Genomic DNA, 20845 nt, shown 5'->3' on the forward strand with positions numbered 1-20845 from the left:
GAGAAACTTATTGGCTTAAAATAATAATAATAATAATAATAATAATAATAATAATAATAATAATAATAATAATAATGCTTTCATTTTTCAAGATAATGATTGAAATCAGTAAATCAGCTCAACTAATGGTTCAGCTAGCCCCAGAGCTGCTGCATGGGAAGGAACAGCAGGTCCCAACCAGAAAAAGCTAGGAGCCTTTCCCCTTTGGTACCTTTGGTGAGGTACAAGACCAGCTCAGCCACCACAGGTGACCACTGGGAGTGGTCTTCAGCAGTTCCAACATTCTTACACTCCTAGGGTAAATCATCCCAGAGAATCACTTCCTAGCCATGCTTCTCCCTCCCCTTCAGTGGGATAAAATGACAGTGTCGTAGTCTGTTGGCCATTATAGGAAAGGGCTCCCCGGTGTCCTACCCTGCCGTTTCAGTGATAAAAAAATTTCCTCATAACTTCAGTATGACCTAAATGAGGGTTACCAATAAAAAGGTCTGAATCTACCCTCCCTCATCTTCAGCACAGCCCTGAATCCATACTAGTCTCAGGAAGTCACACAAAAAGCAGGGCAAAGAACTGATTTGGCTGAAAACATATTCACACACTTCCATATTTTTTTTTTCAGGTCAGTTATGAGCCATATTGTACAGCTATGCAGAGGTGAGTGCTGGCACAAGAAGGCTAAGAAAATGTTTGGCTCAGAGAGGGTGGGATCCTTCTACAGCAGCTGAATGCTTAGGCTAGCTAAAAGTGATTATGGAGACATTTCATGTCTTGATCAACCACAGAAAGGAGGCCTGCAGCCCTTCCTTATGCCCCCAGGCTACAGCACAAATTTATAGAGCATTTGCAGAAGCACAAATTTAAAAATCCACTTTGCTCAGGCACACAGCTAAAACTCCAACCTAGCCCCGTGCTTCCAAAAGTAGCTCAAATTTGTTATTCACAGAAACTACGAAGGAAGGGTTTCTCTGTATGTACACCTGTAAAATCAAGACGACAGCACTGTGAAATATTCTATTAAGCTGACAGCATTTCTCATGTATATTTTGGCTTGTTATACAGTTCTGTGCTTGATATTTGTAAACAAAAACAAAACTGACATAAATAAAGGATTTTTCCCCTTTTTTTTCATGGCATACTTCTTGGAACCATGCCATATTTAGAAACAACAGCTCCAGAAAGTCAGTGCTTCCACCAACCTGGAGCTCCACAGAAAGCAGATAGAATGTAAAGTCCTGCTCTAAAGCATGCCCTGTGATATGAAGTACTTTATTGGCCTCTCAAGTTAGCACACAGCATACCAAGGGTCATGTCGGTACTAAAGGAAGAAGACTAGAAACCTTTCCAGTATTACTGTTTTCTTTGAATAAAGTCCAACAAATACTAGTATTGAAAAGGCTGTAGGAAAAACAAGAGAAAACTTCCTCAGAAAATCAAAGTGAAAAGGCATACCTGAAAGCTTAAAATTTCACGAGGCAGACACACCTACTAAGCTAATCAATTACAAAAAGTATTGAACAAATCAAAAATTTTAGATTTCAGGTTTTAGTCTGGAGAAGAGGAGGCTCAGGGGAGACCTTATTGCTCTCTACAACTACCTGGAAGGACATTGCGGGGAGCTGGCCTCTTCTCACAGATAACTAGTGATAGGACTAGAGGCAATGGCCTCAAGTGGCACCTGGGGAAGTTCAGGTTGGAAATTAGGAGAAATTTCTTCTCAGAAAGAGCAGTCAGGCCGTGGAACAGGTTGCCCAGGAAGATGGTGGCATCACCATCCCTGGGGGTGTTTAAGGAAAGGTTGGACCTGGTGCTTAGGGACATGGTTTAGTGGGTGACATCGGTGGTAGGGGGACGGTTAGACCAGATGATCCTGGAGGTCTTTTCCAACCCTAACGGCCCTTTCCAACCATGATAAACCTTTAGAAAAGGCCACAAGCAGTATACACCATCATTAAATAAACTGCCAAATTTTAGGAATGCTAATCAAAAAGGTTAAGTATTTGATGTCATGATCCCTTACAAAAAGCAAGGGTTTTCACAGTTAGAAAATGTGTGTACAACATCATAAATACTTACAACTACTCCACTCTTGGTGACAGTTTCCCGGTACGTAAAATTGCACACTGCCCAGGCTAGGTAATACGTGGACATGAGAGGGGTCTGCGAAAAGTGATCTGTAACCCATCCATCTTCTTCAAAAACAGAAGTTTCAACTGGCATGTTGGACAAAGATATATAAGTTGCTTGATGCCTGATGCTGATTTTGAAAGTGGCTTTGTAGATGGGCTCATCGAAGCAAGGAAAGGCTTTTCTGGCATGAGTAGGAGAAAACTGCGTAACACCAAGAAACCTGGAAAAGAGGCAAAAAAAAACAACAAAGCTGTTACCGACTGTGACCAGCACTCTATTCACAGACACACTAAATACAACATTGCTTGACTATTGTGGTTTAACAACAAATGCAACAGTACAGAGTGTTTGAACACTGCTTTGTCGTTGTAGCATTTCTTAGCATGAATTCTTACTACCTGTACTGTAACACAATCAATATAAAGTAACAGCCTACAAATTTGTAGGAAATTTGCAGGCAGCACCCTGATGAATAATGAATAATCCTTCACCTCATATGAAACTTTGGGTTCTCACAGCAATTCTGTTCTATGTGTGAAAAAAAACTTGGCCAATATTGGTCACACAATGCAGAACAAGTAAGCACAGTCCTCAGTTAAAGCCAGAATTTAGGAGCCTTCAGGGGGCTCACTCTGCCCCGAGACACTGACAGCACACTTTGCCTTTCTTTGGACATTACAACTTATGACCACATCACATACTCAAGAGGGTCGTTGTTTTCCACTGCTGATTGCTTCTTTACTGGTTGCATGCAGGTCTGAGACACACTATGATACAGCACTAATGTTACTGTGCATGTCCAGGAAAAATATTCTGGGACCTTTGCAAAATTACACATATAAACAAATGATTAAAAAAAGCACAAAGTAGTTTAGCATTTTTTCCAGATGTGCTTTTCTTTTGTAGTGTATTTTATGAAGAACAAATACATGTTGTTAGTTAACGGGTTAAATCATGAAAAGATCTCCAAAGAAGTCAAAGGCATTTATTATACCATTGTATAGAATGGGAAAGCTTTAGTTTGACCAAAAGAAAGAATAAAAAAAAAAAATCTGCAACTGCTTGCTTTGGAACTAAGTATATATTAATCCAGATATGGAAGAGGAACATTTGTGGGTAGAGATTTTCTCCAAATTTACACCATTCAGAGAAAATCCATGTGGGATGATCTCTCTGCAGAAACAAGGAGCTACACTTAAAAGGTAGAACAATGGGGTTCAATGGGAATATTTTCTGGAGGCACGCAGGACAAGAAAATGACTATGACCTAACTGCGTAAGCGCAAGTATGTAGGCTTTTTGAGAGGTATTGAATCATGTCTCCATTTTCAAGGTTCCATCAGCAAAAATAACCATGCAATTTTAGATACCTGGTAAACATTTGTCAGAATTTTAGAGGTTGATTAATCATCTGTTATTCCTCTGGAGGAAGAGGACAGGTGGATATGTTTGATAAAATGAAAATGGTGGGACCTATTATTAATTAGTCCATAGGCATTAATCTCCATTACAATACTCTTAAACACTGAGGGAGAAAAAATAATAGGCAACTTTTAAGGAAAACAAAATATCTATTTTTTTCCTAAAACTTCTTGGGTTTAATAAATATTTAGTAGCATTCTTTTATAAAAAAAAAAAATGAAGAAATAAATGTCTTGAAATGTTGCTCTTATCTCGCTATAGCACATCTATGCCTGATAGAACCAGATCATTTCTTGGTGAAATGATCACCTCTTTCAGAGGGCTAATTTTCTTTTTCAAGCATGATTTTTTTTTCCACCATTGAAGGTTTTACCATTGGTCCTTTGTCTAAAACAAAAAGCCTTACTTGGTTAGTAACTACTGAAGGAATTCAGTATGTCGTATTCTTTTAACTAACCCACATTTTTTAATGAGACAAATCATAATTCTGCATAAGGTTGCTAAATATATGGTAAAAAGTTGATGCCAGGTATGCCAGTGTTAATCCAAAAAAAAAAAAATCCATTATTATCAGTGGATTTACACTAGTGCAACAAAGCCAAATCAGCCAATTAAATGAAGCAAAGCAACTTAATTTATATGCAAAGTATTTCAAGTGGACCTGATTCTGCATTCTAGGCACACTCTGAGCAGCTAGGAGTCAACAGTAGCTTCAAGTGAGCATGGAAAACTGTACCTGCCTGTTATTAATAAAGCAAGAATGATGAACTTTCCTCTGCAATTAACAATTTTAATGAGCTCAGACAAACATGTAAATGCATACTTTGGGACTACTGTATAAATACAGATACTCCCCCAAAAAAGGAGTATTTTTCTTCCGCTTTTTGGAGACTGTATCAGTAGTCTTGTTATGAGTTAGACCATTGATATAATCTCTACACCACAGTAATAAAACCTGGTAAACTCTGCAACTTCTGTCTTCACACAGATAGATGCATATATCCAGATAGACGTAACTGGGCAAACATCGGGCAGTCAATATTTCATACTAAAAATACACCAGCTACCAATAACTGTGATATTTATAACATGTGCATTACTATCAAATATTGATTTGCTTGTTGTGCCATAAAGTAAAACAAGCAGAAAGTTAAAAACTGCTTCACAAAGACTAAGCTGTCATGCATGTCTAAAATAAAATAGTCTGTGCTTATCTATTTCTCTCTGCATTAGGAGGAAAACCAAGCAAAACTACACCACACTGCAAGTGAAGAGCAGGTTGAGTAATTCATCCATGTCTCCACATACTTCTCTGGGCACTGACATTTTTATCTCCAATTCCCAAAAATATCACCATAAAAAGTTGTACCTCTGGGAATGACAGCCTTGCAGTCTCTCTTCTCAGCATACCCACGGCAGTAATTTGCAGGTATTTTAATTCTACCTCATCTATTAAAGGAAGACGTGTGTTTCCTCAACAACCTATCTATTTTGACATCTTAGTTGTTATAAGATGGAAGAATATGTCTGTTTGTTTTGTCTGAATGATGTAAGTTTTTCTTTCTTTTTCATTTATGTCAAAGTCTGATATTCATTTAAATCATGTGTGCATATTATTATGGTACTCTACAGTATCTGTATTAAATGTTTGTTGATTCGGTAATAGTAAATTCTGGCACATGATGCAAAATAAGTTTGTAGCTCATCACTTGTGTTTCACTTTTCAATTAGAATACTAAAGTTTTCAGTAAGAAAATAGATACTACTATGAACATCTAAGGCTAAATTAAGAGTTTCACCTATGAATAGCACAGTAAATGAACTAATTTCACCAAAAAAAATTATAAAGTGAAGGCATTACTATGATTGTGAAGGCTCACAGTTAACCAGTTATTTACTCCTCATGTACAAGAAAAGTTGAAAACAAAGTTTAAGACCCTTTCACAGCAACCACTACTCAAACAATATTGTTGTATTTTAATCGAATATGAAGATGTCAAAAAGCTAAAGTTCTGCTGGAATATCAGGGTCCCTGAGGGCATGAGAGGAGCCTTTCTGTCTATCACAGCAGAAACTCTCCACGTTTAAGGGCTACAAATGGTTATATGCATTACATTAAAAATGGGTTATTAATCAAAATGCAAATTGCTGCACTGCAAGAGCACACTCCGAACAAAGAAGTTTCGTGGTTTAGAATGTGTATTATTTATTTTATATCAGTGAGTCATTGTTATTAAGCCTGTGACAGTTCAAAAAGAAAAACGGTATTTCTATTAAACACATGAAACTGTAACCATGAACTGATTACAGTTTTATAAACAGCATTTTACTGAAAGAAGTGTGAGCTGCTGTAAGGAAAAACTGCCAGAGATTTCAGGATAACAATGCCGCCTTACATAAGGTAAGGATCTTGCCCAATATGACTTTATTCGAGTGTATTAAGGACAAAATTATTTGTACCTGAAAAGTTACACAAGAAGCACTGGGAAGCATGTTCGACTGTTGCCTTCCACCCTTGTGCCTTAAACTCTCTTGATGACTCTAAAAAAAAACTTTTTTTTTTTTTTTTTAAATCGTAACTGGAGCATTGGCATGGAAGTACAGTGCGGTAACTTTGGGGAAATGTCACTGCAGCGGCAGCTTGGCAGTTCAACTACTTCCACATAAAGCTAAGATGCTCAGGAATGCTAACAGTTAGATAACTTCTTGGTTTTGGAAAGTGAATTATACCCCCTGCTGTTACCAGTCTTGTTTTCCGATTTGCCTGTTTCCATATGGGTCTGTTAAAACTTCTGATTACCCACTCACTAACTCCTCAGTGACAAAAGGTATTTTGCCTGCACTTTCTCCCACAGCCGTACTTTTCCAATTTTTCATTTCATTTCACTGCAGTGACACATCACACAAATAACTCCAATCTCGTTCTCAAATCCCACATCAGAGTGTTTAAAACTGTCAATAATCACAGTGACAAAGGCATGTTTTAATCCAAGGGTTGTAGATTTGAGCTGGGGAGCTTGCTTTTTCTGCCTGACTTACTTTTTTTTTTTTTTTTTTTTTTTTTTTTACCTATTCTTCCAAATATAAACTTAACTTTGCAGGAAGTACAGAACTGGGAGAGAACCTGTCACTGCACGGATGTTTCAGGAAAGGACAGATTATAAAAAGAAACTAAATCTAAAAGAACAAACGCTGACACGATGATCAAGAACCCATCCCATCCTTTGTTTCACAAAGTTTGACAGCAGTTAGAAAACTTTTTTTTTCCTTTTAAATAAAGGCTGTCTGCCTGCCTGCCTTAACAGGGGCTTCCCCAGTGACCCGACCGCCGTGACAAGGGCCCAGGAGGTGACCCCGCTGCCTCAGCACCCTCGGACACGGCTCAGGACCGTGCCCGGTGCCACCCGCACCAGGTGGCCCTGCCCAGCTTTGCTCCGCCACTGCCTGCAAACCTACAGCGGCTCAGCTGCACCAAGCAGATCAAATCGGTCCGTGGCATGCGAGATCCCACCCCACCGCCTTTTTTCTGTAAGTATTGAAGTAAAGAGCACTGAGAAGGGCGCTCACCCACCCACCACCCCCAGCAGCCGCCGGGTCCTAGCGCCGGCCCAAGTTCCTCACGCCCCCCTCCGGTCCCCCCTCACCTCCTCTCGCCGTGCAGGACGTAGGAGCTGCGGAAGAAACCGAGCAGCTCGTTCTCGATGAGGGCGTTGTAGATGATCTTGAGGTTGTAACTCCGCTGCACCTCCAGGCTGCGGTTGAGGACGACGACGAGGACCTGGGTCTGGGGGTAGAGGAAGGAGCGGGCCACCCGCACGGCGCCGGCCAGCTTGTCCTCGGCCACGCGGACCGCCTCGATGTGCATGCGGTGGGCGTGCAGCACGATGTAGCGGCTGGCGTTGCGCACCTCCAGCTGCACGTTCACCTCCCCGCAGAAGGTGAAGTTCTCCATGAAGGCGCTCAGCATCAGGTTGTAGTGCAGCGGCCGCAGGTGCCGCGGCAGCCGCGGCCGGGCCCAGGGAGGCAGCAGCCGCCGCCGCTGCCACTCCTCCTCCTCCTCTTCCTCCTCCTCCTCCTCCTCCGCCGCCGCCGCCGCCGTCGCCTCCCCGCCCCGCGCCTGCTCCTCGGGCTCGGGCCGGCCGGGGGGCTGCCCGGCTCGGGGCGGCGGGCGGGCCCCCCCGGGCAGGCTCCCGTTGCCGCCGACCCGCGGCGGGCCGTCGGCGGCGGCGCCGCACTCCTCGAAGCGGACGCTGAGCAGCACGGCCACCATGGTCACGGCCAGCAGCGCCAGGATGGAGACGGCGAAGCCCAGCACCAGGCGCTTGTGCACGGCGATGTGCCGCTCCGTCGTGCGGGGTCTCGGCCCCGCCGCCTCGGCCCAGGGGCCCGGCGGCAGCCCCCGGCTGCCGTTCCGCAGGGCGGCCTCCTCCTCGATCATCATGGGGGTGACGGGCGGCCGCTTCTCCCGCTTCTCCTCCAGGGCCATCACGGCAGCGCCGCCCCCGCCTCCCGCGGGGCCGCCGCCCCCCGAGGGGGCCCCGAAGGCATGGGAGGCTCCGAGGTGGGGGGGCCCCTCGGCCCGGGGCGGGAGGGGGGGGGTTCTCGCCCGGAGTGGGGGGGCGCACCGCCTCTCGCTCACTCCCTCACCCTCTCCCCGAGGAGCCGCATCACCCTCGCCGCCGGCAGCCCCGCCGGGAAATGACCCCCGGACGGGGATGGGGGGGGGACGGGACGGGGTCGGCAGCGGGGTAGGGGGCGGCCGCGGGCTCTCGCCGCCGTCCGGCCGCCGGAGCCGCTCCTGCAACTTGTGCGGCTTCTGCGGGGCACTTCAGCACATGCCGGGGAGCGCACCCCGGCGCCCAGGGGGAGGGCTCAGCCGCCCCGGCCCCCCCGCTAGCGCCGCCGCCGCCGCCCGCAGGGAGCTCTCCTCCCTCCGCGCCCCCCCGAGCCGCCGGGGCCGGGGTCGGGCTCCGCGCCGGGCCCCGGCAGCGCCCGAGCCATGCGAGCCCCGCGCCGCCGCGCAGGGCCCCCGGGAGGCGGGCAGGGGGCGAGGGGGCGAGGGTCGCCCCCGCGGGGCTCGCCCGGCACCGGACAGCGGCGCCGGGCCCGTCCCTGTCCCCGTCCTCCTCCTCCTGCTCTTCCTCCTCCTCCTGGCGGGGCTGGCTCCGGAGAGTCACTCCTCGGCGCTCCGCTCTTATTTTGGCTTTTCTGTCTCCTGCAGGTACAGAGCGCTCTCCCGGCTGGCTCGGGCAGAGGCAGCTATATATAGGCACCGGGGAGAGGCGAAGGAAGGGAAGGGATGGGAAGGGGGGAGAGGCGGGCAAGCCCCGCCGCCCCTCGCCTTCAGCGGCTGCCGGCGGTGACGGCGGCGCCCCGGGGGAGCGGGCGGGGGCGGGAGGCGGGGGCGACACCGGGACGGGGGCGACACCGGGACGGGGGCGACACGGGGACCGGGGAGACACGGGGACAGAGGAGGCTTTTCTCCGCTTTGGCACCCGGAGAGGTCGCCGAGGCTGCGGGGGGGGGGGGGGGGGGCCGGAGGTGGGCTAGGGACGGGGGCTGGGGGACGGGACGGCCGGCTGCAGCCCCTCCGAGCCGTGGGGTTTCCCGGGGCTGTGCTCCCCGCGTGGATATCGGAGGCTGGCACTGTGTCAGATTCATAAGGACTTAATAAAGAGCCGCCGACTACACGTTTGGACGACAATAGTGCTGTCATGCTAACGCGGGGATGGAGCCGAAAATAAAAGGTTAAATACTCCGCTCAAATCGATAGGATTAATATGCCGAGAAAAATCAGTCCCTAAGTGCTCGCTGGGACTTGCAGCCATCCCCACGTCGTTACTCCGCGGCCCCAGGACGGGCTTCTCACCTCCAGCCCGTTCTGAACCCCACTTCTCGGCTGGGAGGATTTAAGGATGCCTGGGGGAATGCACCGACACGTGGCTTAAGAAGTCCTAGGAGTGAACCCCAGTCTGGGAAAGTGAATTGCTGAGAAGTGATTTACTGAATCTGAGCCCACTTCTTCCACCTGCTCCCCCACCCCCTGACTTGTGCATCTGGGGATTGCAAAAACGCAGAATTAATCTACACAGCGGGGATCTAGATCAATGTCTGAAAACATCCCCGTTCTCCTTATTTTGCTTGCATACTTCAAAAACTCTTTTTTTTTTTTTTTTTTTTGGAAGCTCTTTAGCGCCAATCTTGTAAACAGTTACATATGTGTTTATCCGCGGCACTCAGTCCTATGGAATATATGCCGTACATCAAGTTAAACGTGTACATAACGATTTGCAGAAGAGGGGCCTTAATTTCCATAGCGAAGAAAATAATAAAGTCCTACTTTTCTTTCATAAGCAAAGCAAATCTGCACAGTTTCCTGAAATGGGCTGTATTAGCCATTTTACTTCCCGAAGGAATGCCTGATCTCTGTTTTCCCCAAATCTACTACATCTTTTGGAAACGTTATCTGACTTTGCATGCTGTTGCGGAATATGAATGATCATTTACTGACACATAAACCAGTTTAAGTCAGGAATATATATAGGGCTGCTCTCCCTGGAAGGATCTGAGCCTTTGTTTTTATCGTGCAGCACGCTCTAACAAAGGCTTATAATTTCAAGTAGTCTTGATCGTAAATGTTGTGATACACTTGCTAAGTAGTTTTGTACATCCTAGGAGGGCCAACACTGCTCCGTAACTAGCATTCCCACGTATTTACCGTGGTGTTATTTAGCTGCCCACCTGTTATAACAGGACAAAGAATAGAAATGTTTTATTATCTGAAAATAGCCTTCATTATTTGTTGACTGAAGTTTGAAGCAGAAAGGTAGGAAACTATTGCTATGTGATTTGGAAAAAAAAAAAAATAAAGAAATAAATAAAAAGAAAAAAGAAACAAACTGACACTGCAAAATAAGATTCAAAGCTACAGGTTTTAAAATGTCAGTTTCTATATGTTTCATTAAACCCTCTAAAAGCAGGCACAAAAGGAGTGCCCGAGTGCTTTTAAGATTTTGTATGCAGTCTGTCAGTATCAGGCGTGAGTAGAAAAGGCAGTGTTTCCCTCTATCGCTTTCTGCAATGGGTTTTAAGTTGTGTTTGTTCCCATCAGGGAGACATTCAGGCAAAGATGTGCTTCAAGAATAGAAGCAGACCAGAATGAAATGGAATAGTTTGAGTGTCATTTATAACTATTTTGTAATCATATTTTTAATTAAATATAATTGAATAGTTACAAATCTCACAGATTAAGGTTTTGTGAAGCCTTCTCAGCAAAGCAGTGAGCTCTGGTGCCAGCCAATTGGGCTGTGCTTGTTAGCTAGCCAGCTCCAACACTTCTAAAGAGGAAAGCGCAGCTGCCTGTGACAGCACAGGTACATCATTCTGGCCTTCTTGATATACAAATAACAAATACATAACTCTCTGGGCTGAGATCTTCCACAATCAGCTAAGGGAGTCAGTCACACAACTCAGCTTTGACAATATTAGTCTCTAAATCAAAGGGCCAGTGTCAGAAAGGGTATGTAAAAGATTTAAGGTACATGCTAGTAAGAAGCCATGCAGCTAATTCCTTTTAAGTCAGGTTAAAATAGCACAGGCAACATACTGGAGCAAGGCACAAGTGAGAGGAGTTAAGGCTCTTTATATCCACTTCCAGGTTTGGTCCCATAACTCAAAGTATCGAGAGGTTTTCAGCCACCCCATGGGATCCTTGTTGGTCTGGAGACTTATGATAAGAAGGTGCTGTACCTTTGTACCTCAGCTCATCTATCACTCTAAAACTGCACATTACTAGATTAACCTCTTCTTCATATTAGTAATGATGGGTTTCTAAAATTTAGCTAGACGAGATACAGGTCAAGTGAGGTATTAATTTATTAATTTGTTCTGAAATGCTACTCTCTGCAAGCAGTTCTATGTACAGATTACTGTAGATAGCCAGTTTGATGAGAAATCACAATCACAAAGGTATGGGGTGCCCAAGAAACAATTTGTGTACATTTGGGAAAGATTCTTGTTTTTTTGTTTGTCCACAGTTTTAAGCACACACATGGATTTCATGGGTACTGCCTCTGAAGCTTGCAGTCCCTTTGGCCTTTCTGTAGAGTGCTGGAAAACACATCAGATCATGGATCATTTTTGCAGCAAAATCCTGATAATGACTCCCAGTTGTTCAAAACTTCCCCTAGGCCATCAACATCTTGTATGCAATCACATTTTATGAGCTTATAGGATTGGGTTTCAGTTACTCATACAAAATAAAAGAGCATGTCTCACCTTAGCCGAATTGCTGTGGAGATGGCCCTCCCCAGACAAGTATCAGAAGAAACACAGATAAACTTCAGACAACACAGCTTCCAATTCTATACCAGTTTATACTATGGCCAGCAAAGAGGTGATGAGGGACCCCAATAAAGCTGTGGTTTATGTTATGTTAAGATTGCACATAGACACCGCTCGGTATTCACAATGGTACTTTACAGTCTTGGCAGAAAAGCTCTATAAATGAGCAACTGTATTGTGTAGCATGCAACAGGGTACAGTTCATCCAGACAGAGGATCAGCACATTACAGCTTTCAGAGGCTGCCTAACTTCTGCTTTTTGACTTGGTTGATCTATCCTTCATTCTTCCAGGTATATGAAGGTTTTACAGACAGTTTTATCTTACTGACCCACACATAAACACACACAAAAATAATATTAAAATACATATATATAAAAAAATAACAGTAAAGGGCCCAGAAAAAGTCTTTCTGTGCAAAGTCCAGAAAAAAAAATGCACCGAAATATATACAGAGAAGAATTACAGGGGAAAAGAGACAGTCAGCCCCCATCAGTCAGTGCTCCGCTGACCCTTTCAGCCTCAGTCAGGCATTTCTGTGGTCATAGCTGGATTTTTCTCACATACTTCAATGTCAAGGCTACCCACAGCTCTTCATCCCTTCTGTTTAAGTACTAAAATAGTCCACACTCCACAGTCTACAAACATGTTGGTCAAAAACACATAAATAAGGTGACCTCCCAAAGTATTACGAACTACTCACTTCTCGCAGACCCAGATTCCAGGTGGCTGTCCTCAAGACCAAGTGGAAGGTAGGGAATGACAATTTTCAAGGCACAACATGTTACCTATAATCTGTTGGCTTTGCAATATACTCATAATTACTTGAAGAAGCACTGCTGCAAACAGGGGACTGTTGTGTCCTCTTGAGGCTTGCAAGTTGGCCAAAAGGGACAAACTGGGACAATGGCCCTACGTTCATGTGTTCTCTTTGCTATTTTCCAGAGGACATTTTCAGTAACATGCCCAGTTTAATGTATTGATTGCCTTGGTGAATACACCTTCTGTTACTTTAAATATTACTGCTAAGAAAAATTCTAAGAGAAAGACTTTCTAATTAAAAGTCAAAACAGCCATAGCACCAGATAGTAAAACAAGCTGAAACATGATGATTTGTGATGGCTTGAGCATACCAAGAAATTGAGCTTTCCTTCCGTTGTTCTCCTCTGCTTCAGCTGTAACCTAACTGTCCTCATGCTGCTTGCATAAATAACTGCTCTTACTTCAGACTAGCGGCATTAAGCTGTATTTATGTTTAGTTTATAATTAGAGATGACCAGGTGACTAGATGCATCTTCAGCTTGGACAAATTCTATTTTCCCCTTTGTAAAGGAACAGTCAGAACAGGAAAAGGCACAGTGCTGTGTTATGCTGTGGATAAAATCCTACAAAACGAGAAGCTGGAAGTTTATCAAAAGGTAGGCAGGCTCCTCAGTACCCTGGATCCTCCTCTTCCCTCAATTTTCTATCATCACCTCTTGCTCTTCTACTGCCTTTCAGGTTGGAAGGAACATCTGAGGAGGCATTGATGAAATGTTGCCCATGTACCAGCAGGCCTCAGAGACCAGGTCCTGCTTCCCATTCTCTCTGTTCTTTGAAATCAGAGACCATCACCATTCTCTTCTGTGGTATTTTACTCTGTATTTTTTAAACCTGAAGTCTTAGGATAAAAATATCTACTTTCATATGAGAATTGAATAGTATTTTAAATTTCCAAATTAAGTGACTGAGATGCATTATTTTTCCCAGATGTTCCGTTTTCATATTTGCCCATGTCTATTCAGCAACTGATTCTTCTTTTTCTTCCATTCATTTCTTTTTCCTCATTTAAGCAGCAATTTAAGGCAGAAAACAAATGTCCTCATTCTCCACTAGCAAGTTTTAGTTAAAGTATATTTCAATTCCTTTACAATTTTTTTTCTTAGTCTTTTAAACACGGCTTCTTGATTTTTTTTTTCCAACTACGAGCTATTTCAGTTCTACCAATTCAATAAAGAGACGTTGCTAGTAGCGGGGTGCAGAGCGTAGAAATAAGTTTGTTTCTTTCACTGATTGCACTTAAAACTGGCTAATTGGAATCAATTAGTGGTAAGAAGTTAGTCTCAGGGGAAAACAAGAATTTGTAGAAATTCCAGATTATGTTACAAACCAACATTTCCCCACCTAGATCATGTCATACCTTCTAGTTCAGCACCTTTTCACTGAAAAAAAAAATACAAGGACCACATTAGATGGCAACCTAAGGGTTTATTTCAATTAAAAAATGTTTTAAGACACATTTAAAAAATATGTAAAAACTGTGGGTAAGTTTTTTGTCCCTTCAACTCTGTAACACATGTTCATAATTCTGGTGTTAGGTGTCAATGCATTCAGAGTTTATCATGTTTTATAAATCATTATAAACAAGATGAACTGTTTTGTTTCTTTCAGTATCCTATTTTCCAGATGAGCAAAGAATATGGAAGTCACCTCGTGGTTCTCCTGGCTGGAGAGTCCCTTCTTATGCAAGAGTACTGGTTGTACTTCACCTTGCCCTGCCTCAGGCTCCTTTTTGTGTTTTGCTGACCCTAGGTGTGTATGTGAACATATTCATTCAGCCCCACCATGCCCATACAGACCTCCGGAGTTATTGTAAGGAACACTCATCTTCACCTTCTCAGTCAAAACACCTTAGGGGTCTGTGACTTGCCAGCTGTCCTGGATAAGTGTAAAACAGACAATTTTGGAAGAAATGAAGAAATCTAACACCTGAGGGTAATACATCTTGCAACAGTCCTTCAGAAGTAATGACCTGTAAAACAAACAAACTTCTGCCGACAAGATCATTCAGTCAAAATTCTGATTGACCCTAAACATTCTCTGGACGAGGAGTGTCATACAAAGAGAGGACTGAAATACAGCAAGGTGGAAGGTTTGGGCCAATTGGACAGGAGTGCTGGCTTCTGCTTCTCTTGTCCAGAATTTGCCTGGGTTTGATTTTACTGGGATCCTGAGTAATAGATGCTTTTATTTCCTCATACAGTGAATAATGGGAGCAAATCGAACAAGGACTTTGAATGTAGAATACAAATTATTGACTTTAAAAAAAAAAAAAAAGAAGACTCTTAACTGTTTCCAGTGACAGGACTATTCCTAATGCATCAGCAGCACTTACACTTTAACCAATGTTTACAATCACTTCTAATTCTATATTTCACTCTTTCAAGCTAAACGTGAGTCGCTTTGATTTTCAGGGTGATTTCAAAGTCTGTTAAATTTCATGAAGCATCAAAATACATTGACAACACATCCAATTATTTGGTGGCTCCCAGAGCACACTGCCAGGTATTCAGTAATACTGCTCACTTCACAGAAAAATACACTTTAAGGATTTTTTTTCTTAACATATTGGTACCACTTTAAGTATTTCTCTGAAAGTAAACTCCTGCCCTCTATTGCCCTTAATAGCACTAATCCTACTGACACACACCTCAAAAGGAATAAAAATATTATAGCGAGTCCAGTTTGGAAAGGTTCAGAATTAGCCTGATATCATCTATTTAATTATGTTGCAAGTTTCATGTCACCTACCTACAGAGCAGTCCTGGCCAGAGATGACTGTAGATTTCTTGTTAGAAAAGTGTTAATCTGACCACTCGTAACTCAGCTCAAAAGAATTTTCATGATTAAGAAGTTTTTAGTGAAAATTCTTACTTGTTATCAAACTAGCAAGGTTTAACCCCTGTTGGTAGAAAATTCTCGATCACAGAAACATGTTATTTCCGAGAATTTGTTTATAGAGTAAGCCCAGAGCACTTAACAACAGAGGCATAAAAAATCAACAATCAAAATATTCCAGTAGAAAACTTGTTCATACAGCAGACGATAAATAACTCCTGGTGTCATATCCCTTCCCAACGTGACTAATAACTGAAAAGATTTCAGCTTTTAGCTCATTTGAATTTTTTCTTCCTTAGAGAAGAAAATTAATTAACTACATTTGGATCACAATTATCCTCCTTCAGATTCTGGAACTGTGATAAATAGATGACCTATGTCTCGTTCATTCTCTTTAAAACTTAACTTTTGATGTGGGGTGGGGGCAATGAACCATTTTTGCCGCTTTATAGCTTTAAGGCTTTTCACAAAATAAAATTTAACTGACAATAAAGGAAGTGTGCTCCTAATTAAAATAATATTGATTCAGCATATGGTATTTTGCCTTTGGTTTTCACTTTTTATTAGCCAAGTTGTCACTTTTCTCTTTAGTGCCACCTTGTGGGTCAGTCAGCTATAAAAGCACACAGATCCCTCCGGCTGCACTAAAACCAGTCGGGATCTGGCTTTCAGAGCATCACGGGGAAGGGGGGAGGCTGTGGGTTTGGGGTCTTTTAAAGAAAAAAAAAAAATGTACAGAGAAAATATTTGCAATACATTTATAACAGGTATGCAAGAAGACAGAGCAATCTCTCGGGTTGAAAGTAATGGGATCTGCAGAAAAAAATCAATGCTCATTTACAGGATAATCATCAAACTTATCTTGGAAAATGTAAGTGGCAAGCTCTGGCTTGTGTGATTTTTGCCACAAGAAAAATGCTCCTGTATTTTACTGCCATTAGTTTTGCTACAGCTTTCCATGAGAAGCAAAGCTAGATAATTGTAAACTCCCACTAATCCCACTCTCAGAAAAGACAAATGATCAGATTCGACATCACAGGACACTCACCTATAAATTCAGGGAGGATTTCCACACAGAAGCTTTGGATTCTGCTAATGATAAAGCACAGACACTCAAAAATATATACAAAATTCAAAGTGTCAGGGGGCATATATACTACATAGGACATGCCAATTGAGATGCGGTTGGATTGTGGTCACGAGACTTGCTCAGTTATCCAGCACTAACAGCGCAGCTGTCCCCTAGCCTTACAGAACTGAGCAAATGAGTCCTCATACATTACTGAGAGGAGCTGTGGACAGTGGAATTATGTTCAGGCTGGCTTCTTGAAAGCAGCACAGAGAGTTTCTGATGTTTCTGATTCTTAAAGAGACCTTTCCTTTTTTTCCTTTTATTAACCCCTTTTGTTATTTTTCTCAATGCCATTAACTTAAGAAGCTGCTAGAAAGTAACTTTTGTAGGTTATTATCCCCAAACAAAACGTTCTTTGTTTTGTTCTACATAGGCATTAAAAGCAGCAAACCACTTTAAGGTTGCAAATGCTGTGTTTTCAGTTACCCAGCTCCTCTGTGTTCTCTCTTACTAAATACAGACTCATACAGGAAAACAAGTCCTCCCTGAATATCTCTTGAACTAAATCAACTGGTCTTACATCAGGTAGTCTTGCCAGTAAGGAGAGGGGTCATTTTTAACGGTAGCTCTTGGGTTTCACGGAAATTAGATTTAATCCTTAAGATGTATGATCTAGACGAGTAAAAGAATATGACAGTAGAAATGCAGTTTCCAATAGATATAGCTGTTATTTAGACAGAAAGAGAGTGGGGAGCTGCACTCATGTTGTGTGCATGCCACAACAGACACTGAGGTTCAGTGAAATTTCCCAAGGATCAACAGCCCAGTGCTCAGCCCCAGCATCTGCACCCCAACAAGTCCATGCCTGCATTTTCTCTGAGTTTTAGTTAAGTTCAAAGACAATGAATTTAGTTCAAGCAAACAAGATACAATATAAAGGAGGGTCCAACAGGCAGCTCACTGGCCTGAACTGCAAACAACTCAGCAGCTAGGCTCCCAGTACAGCTGCAGCCCTCTTCCATAGTATACCTGTTCCCCATTTGCTACCTTTATCCCTAACAGGATACCTCTGACACCTTTGAGGAACAGAGCTGTTCATAACTGCAAGGTGTTTGGATGATACACTGTATGGAAATACTGAGATATCAGCGTCTGGCATAGCTGGTCACAGTCCAAGATTTGTTGTAAACTGACCAGTCACCCTCTGCAAAACACTGATGGCCAAATGGAGAAACTGGCTCCTCATGGCTTGGGCAGGCATATGCTTCAGTGGGTAAAAAACTGGCTGGGTGACTAGGACCAAAGAATCACTGTAGATTTAAGTCCAGTTGGAGGCTGGTCACAAGTGGTGTCCCTCGGGGCTCAGCACTGGGGCCAGTTCTCTTCAGTATGTTCACCAATGATCTGGACAAGGGTATGAAGTGCACCTTCAGTAAGTTTACAGATGATACGAGGTTAGGTGGGACTGTTGGTCTGCTTGAAGGTAGGCTGAATCAATGAGCTGAGGCCAATTATATGAGGTTCAATAAGGCCAAGTGCTGGGTCCTGCACTTGGGGCACAACAACTCCATGCAACGCTACAGGCTGGGGGAAGAGTGGCTGGAAAGCTGCCTGGCAGAAAGGAACTTGGGGGTATTGATTGATAGTCAGATGAATATGAGCCAGAATTGTGCCCAGGTGGCCAAGAAGGCCAACAGCATCTTGGCTTGTATCAGAAATATTGTGGCCAGCAGGACTAGGGAAGTGATTGTCCCTCTGTACTTGGCCCTGGTGAGGCCACTTCAGAAACTGTGTTCAATTTTGGGCCCCTCAAGATGCAAGAAGGACATCGAGGTGCTAAAGCACGTCCAAGGGAAGGCAGCAAAGCTAGTGAAGAGTCTAGAGAACAAGTCTTATGAGGAACGAGAGAACTGGAGTTATTTTGCCTAGAGAAAAGGAGGCTCGAGAGAGACCTTATCACTGTCTACAGCTATCTCAAAGGAGGTTGTAGGTGCATGGGGATCAGTCTCCTGTCCCAAAAAAAAAAAAAAAAACAGGTGATAGGACAAGAGGAAATGGCCTTAAGATGTACCAGGGGAGGATTACATTGGATATTAGGAAAAAAATCTTCACTGAAGGGGTTGTGAGGCACTGGAACAAGCTGCACAGCAAAATGGTTGAGTCACCATCCCTGGACATATTCAAAAGATGTGTAGATGTGGATAGGACCATGGTTTAGTGATAGACTTGGCAGTGCTAGGTTTATAGTTAGATTTGATGATGTTAGAGGTCTTTTCCAAACTAAATGGTTCCATGATTCTATGATTCTATTAAATGCTTCTTTACTGAGCAGAGAGGAGGGGGGAAAAGCAGTTACAAAAAGTTCCAGTGAAGAACAACACACAAGTGGGAGAGCTTGGACCCTGCGCTCACATCACAGCAGTTGCTCAGGACACAGTGAAGGAGACTGCTGTCTCAGCATGGCTCCACCATCCATCAGCTACTCTTATCACACCTTCCCACCCACACCTTCACATATGCCAGAGTAGCATCAGTTACCAGGTAATTCTACATATTTACTGGCACCAGAAGGTATGCACTAGCTGTCTGAATCTCTGAAAGTTGCACTGAGGAATGGCCACGTGCTTAAACATGGACTTTGAGGTTTTGTGAGTTTGGTGTTTTTTCACACTCTTGAAATCCTGAAATGCTGCAAAAACATCAGATGAAGTTTAAGTGGAGAGAGTGAGTATAATGGCATAATACAAATACTCAAAAGAAAAAAGTAATGGGATATCCAGGGCTGCAATCATGGTTTGTACAGAAAGTCCTTGTGCTGTTTTTTTGTGAAATACTTATCAGAACAGTGCCTGTTTTCTATGAGGGGTTTTTAGGTTCTGCTGCATTAGAAAGCACTTACGTGCTGCATCTAACCTGCAGCTACAGTCACAACTAGCCAGATCCCACCATCAGCCAGCTGATGAGAGCCCCACTGGCTCTCTTGGTTTCCCAGTTTTGTAGGATTCTGACCATCTTGCATGGGTCTGCTCAGACAGACATTTACTCAAGTACCTCCCTCACTGAAGAAACTGTACAATTTAGTTTTTAGAAAAGTTACACACATAAATAATCTTACTGATCCAGGATTTTGTTCCTATTCAAAATGCAGGTTCTCCAAAGCCAAGGAAATTCCAATTTTAATACTGTATGCATATGCAAGTGACAAACTTAGATTTGCTAGACTGCAGGATAGGGAAGACTTTGCAATGTCCCATACTTCGGTAAAACAACAGAGCCTTTCCTTTGCAATGGTTTTAGATACACTGAGCAGTAAATATCTACATGTCCATATAGTGTATCATCACGTGGAAGAGCTGTGATTCAGGTGGCTGGAGGGAGTTTAGCTGCTTTAAACACCATGCTTTTCAGGCTGCTCCAACATGTTTTTCAGGAAGATTATCTGTGTGAGACAAAGTGCCACACAGAGCCTTCAGAGGTAAACTCAAGGTCTCTGCACAGCACTGAGTTGAATTCCATCAAGGCAGCAGAAGCCTGTGCTAAGCAGCAGAAGCTTGTTACACATTCTTGCAATGAAGTCAAGCACTGCCATCCCATGCAGCCATCTCCAACCACATGTCTTTGTAGGCAATCCCTACAAACAACAGCTCAAAGTCACATGCTGCAGATGCAAGGGCTTGCAAACTCAGCCACACACCCCTACCCTAACCTCAGACACTCCAGTCTAGTCCAGTCTAGTCCAGTCAGCTGAGGGCAGGGATGACCAGAGATGCTCTTTCCTTGCAGCTGTAGAAAAAGCAGTAGCTTAGCATCCCTCCCTATCCTTCTCCTCTTCCTTTGTAGCTTCCTAGCTCCCTACTTGGCAGTTTTCCTCTGCACATTGCTTTTTTTCACCACTCCTGTCAGCTTGTATCTCTGAAGCATCTCCAGGGTAGCCTGCAGCCACACCACCTGCTGCCCCACGATGCCCAGGCAGCCCCTCTCTTACAGCAGCTGGTTCAGAGCTGCAGCTTGATCTCAGCTAGGGGAGGTAATTAAGCCATTCATTAACCATCCTTGAGCTGTGGGCAGGCACAGTGTATTCACTCCATCTCCAGAACTGAGGGATGCAGTAGCACTTGTAGGTTATCACAGAATCATAGAATATCCCCAGTTGGAAGGGACCCACAAGGATCACCAAGTCATGGGTCCTGGATCCTGGCTCTACACAGGACCACCAGGGCTTAGAA

The 20845-nt window shown here is 43.7% G+C and overlaps 1 protein-coding gene and 1 long non-coding RNA gene across 2 annotated transcripts in view; one reads left to right on the top strand and one right to left on the bottom strand.

Moving 5' to 3' along the window:
* The window catches only part of TRHDE (thyrotropin releasing hormone degrading enzyme), a 205050-nt gene extending 196875 nt beyond the window's left edge, over nucleotides 1-8175 (bottom strand). Inside the window, exons 1-2 of the mRNA XM_084514641.1 lie at nucleotides 7193-8175; nucleotides 2074-2347 (exon numbers count right to left, since the gene is read on the bottom strand). Of these exons, the coding sequence (XP_084370767.1) occupies nucleotides 2074-2347; nucleotides 7193-8034 (1116 nt within the window). The 5' untranslated portion in view covers nucleotides 8035-8175. The remainder of the gene's footprint in view (nucleotides 1-2073; nucleotides 2348-7192) is intronic.
* Nucleotides 8176-8641: 466 nt separating this feature from the next.
* LOC311434464 lies at nucleotides 8642-16080 on the top strand. The gene is made up of 3 exons (XR_014691512.1): nucleotides 8642-8769; nucleotides 13223-13308; nucleotides 14321-16080. It is a non-coding gene; the product is annotated as an uncharacterized lncRNA (long non-coding RNA).
* Nucleotides 16081-20845: the final 4765 nt, after the last annotated feature.

The sequence above is a fragment of the Aythya ferina genome (genome assembly GCF_964211825.1).
Source record: "Aythya ferina genome assembly, chromosome: 1".
Classification (NCBI taxonomy): domain Eukaryota; kingdom Metazoa; phylum Chordata; class Aves; order Anseriformes; family Anatidae; genus Aythya; species Aythya ferina.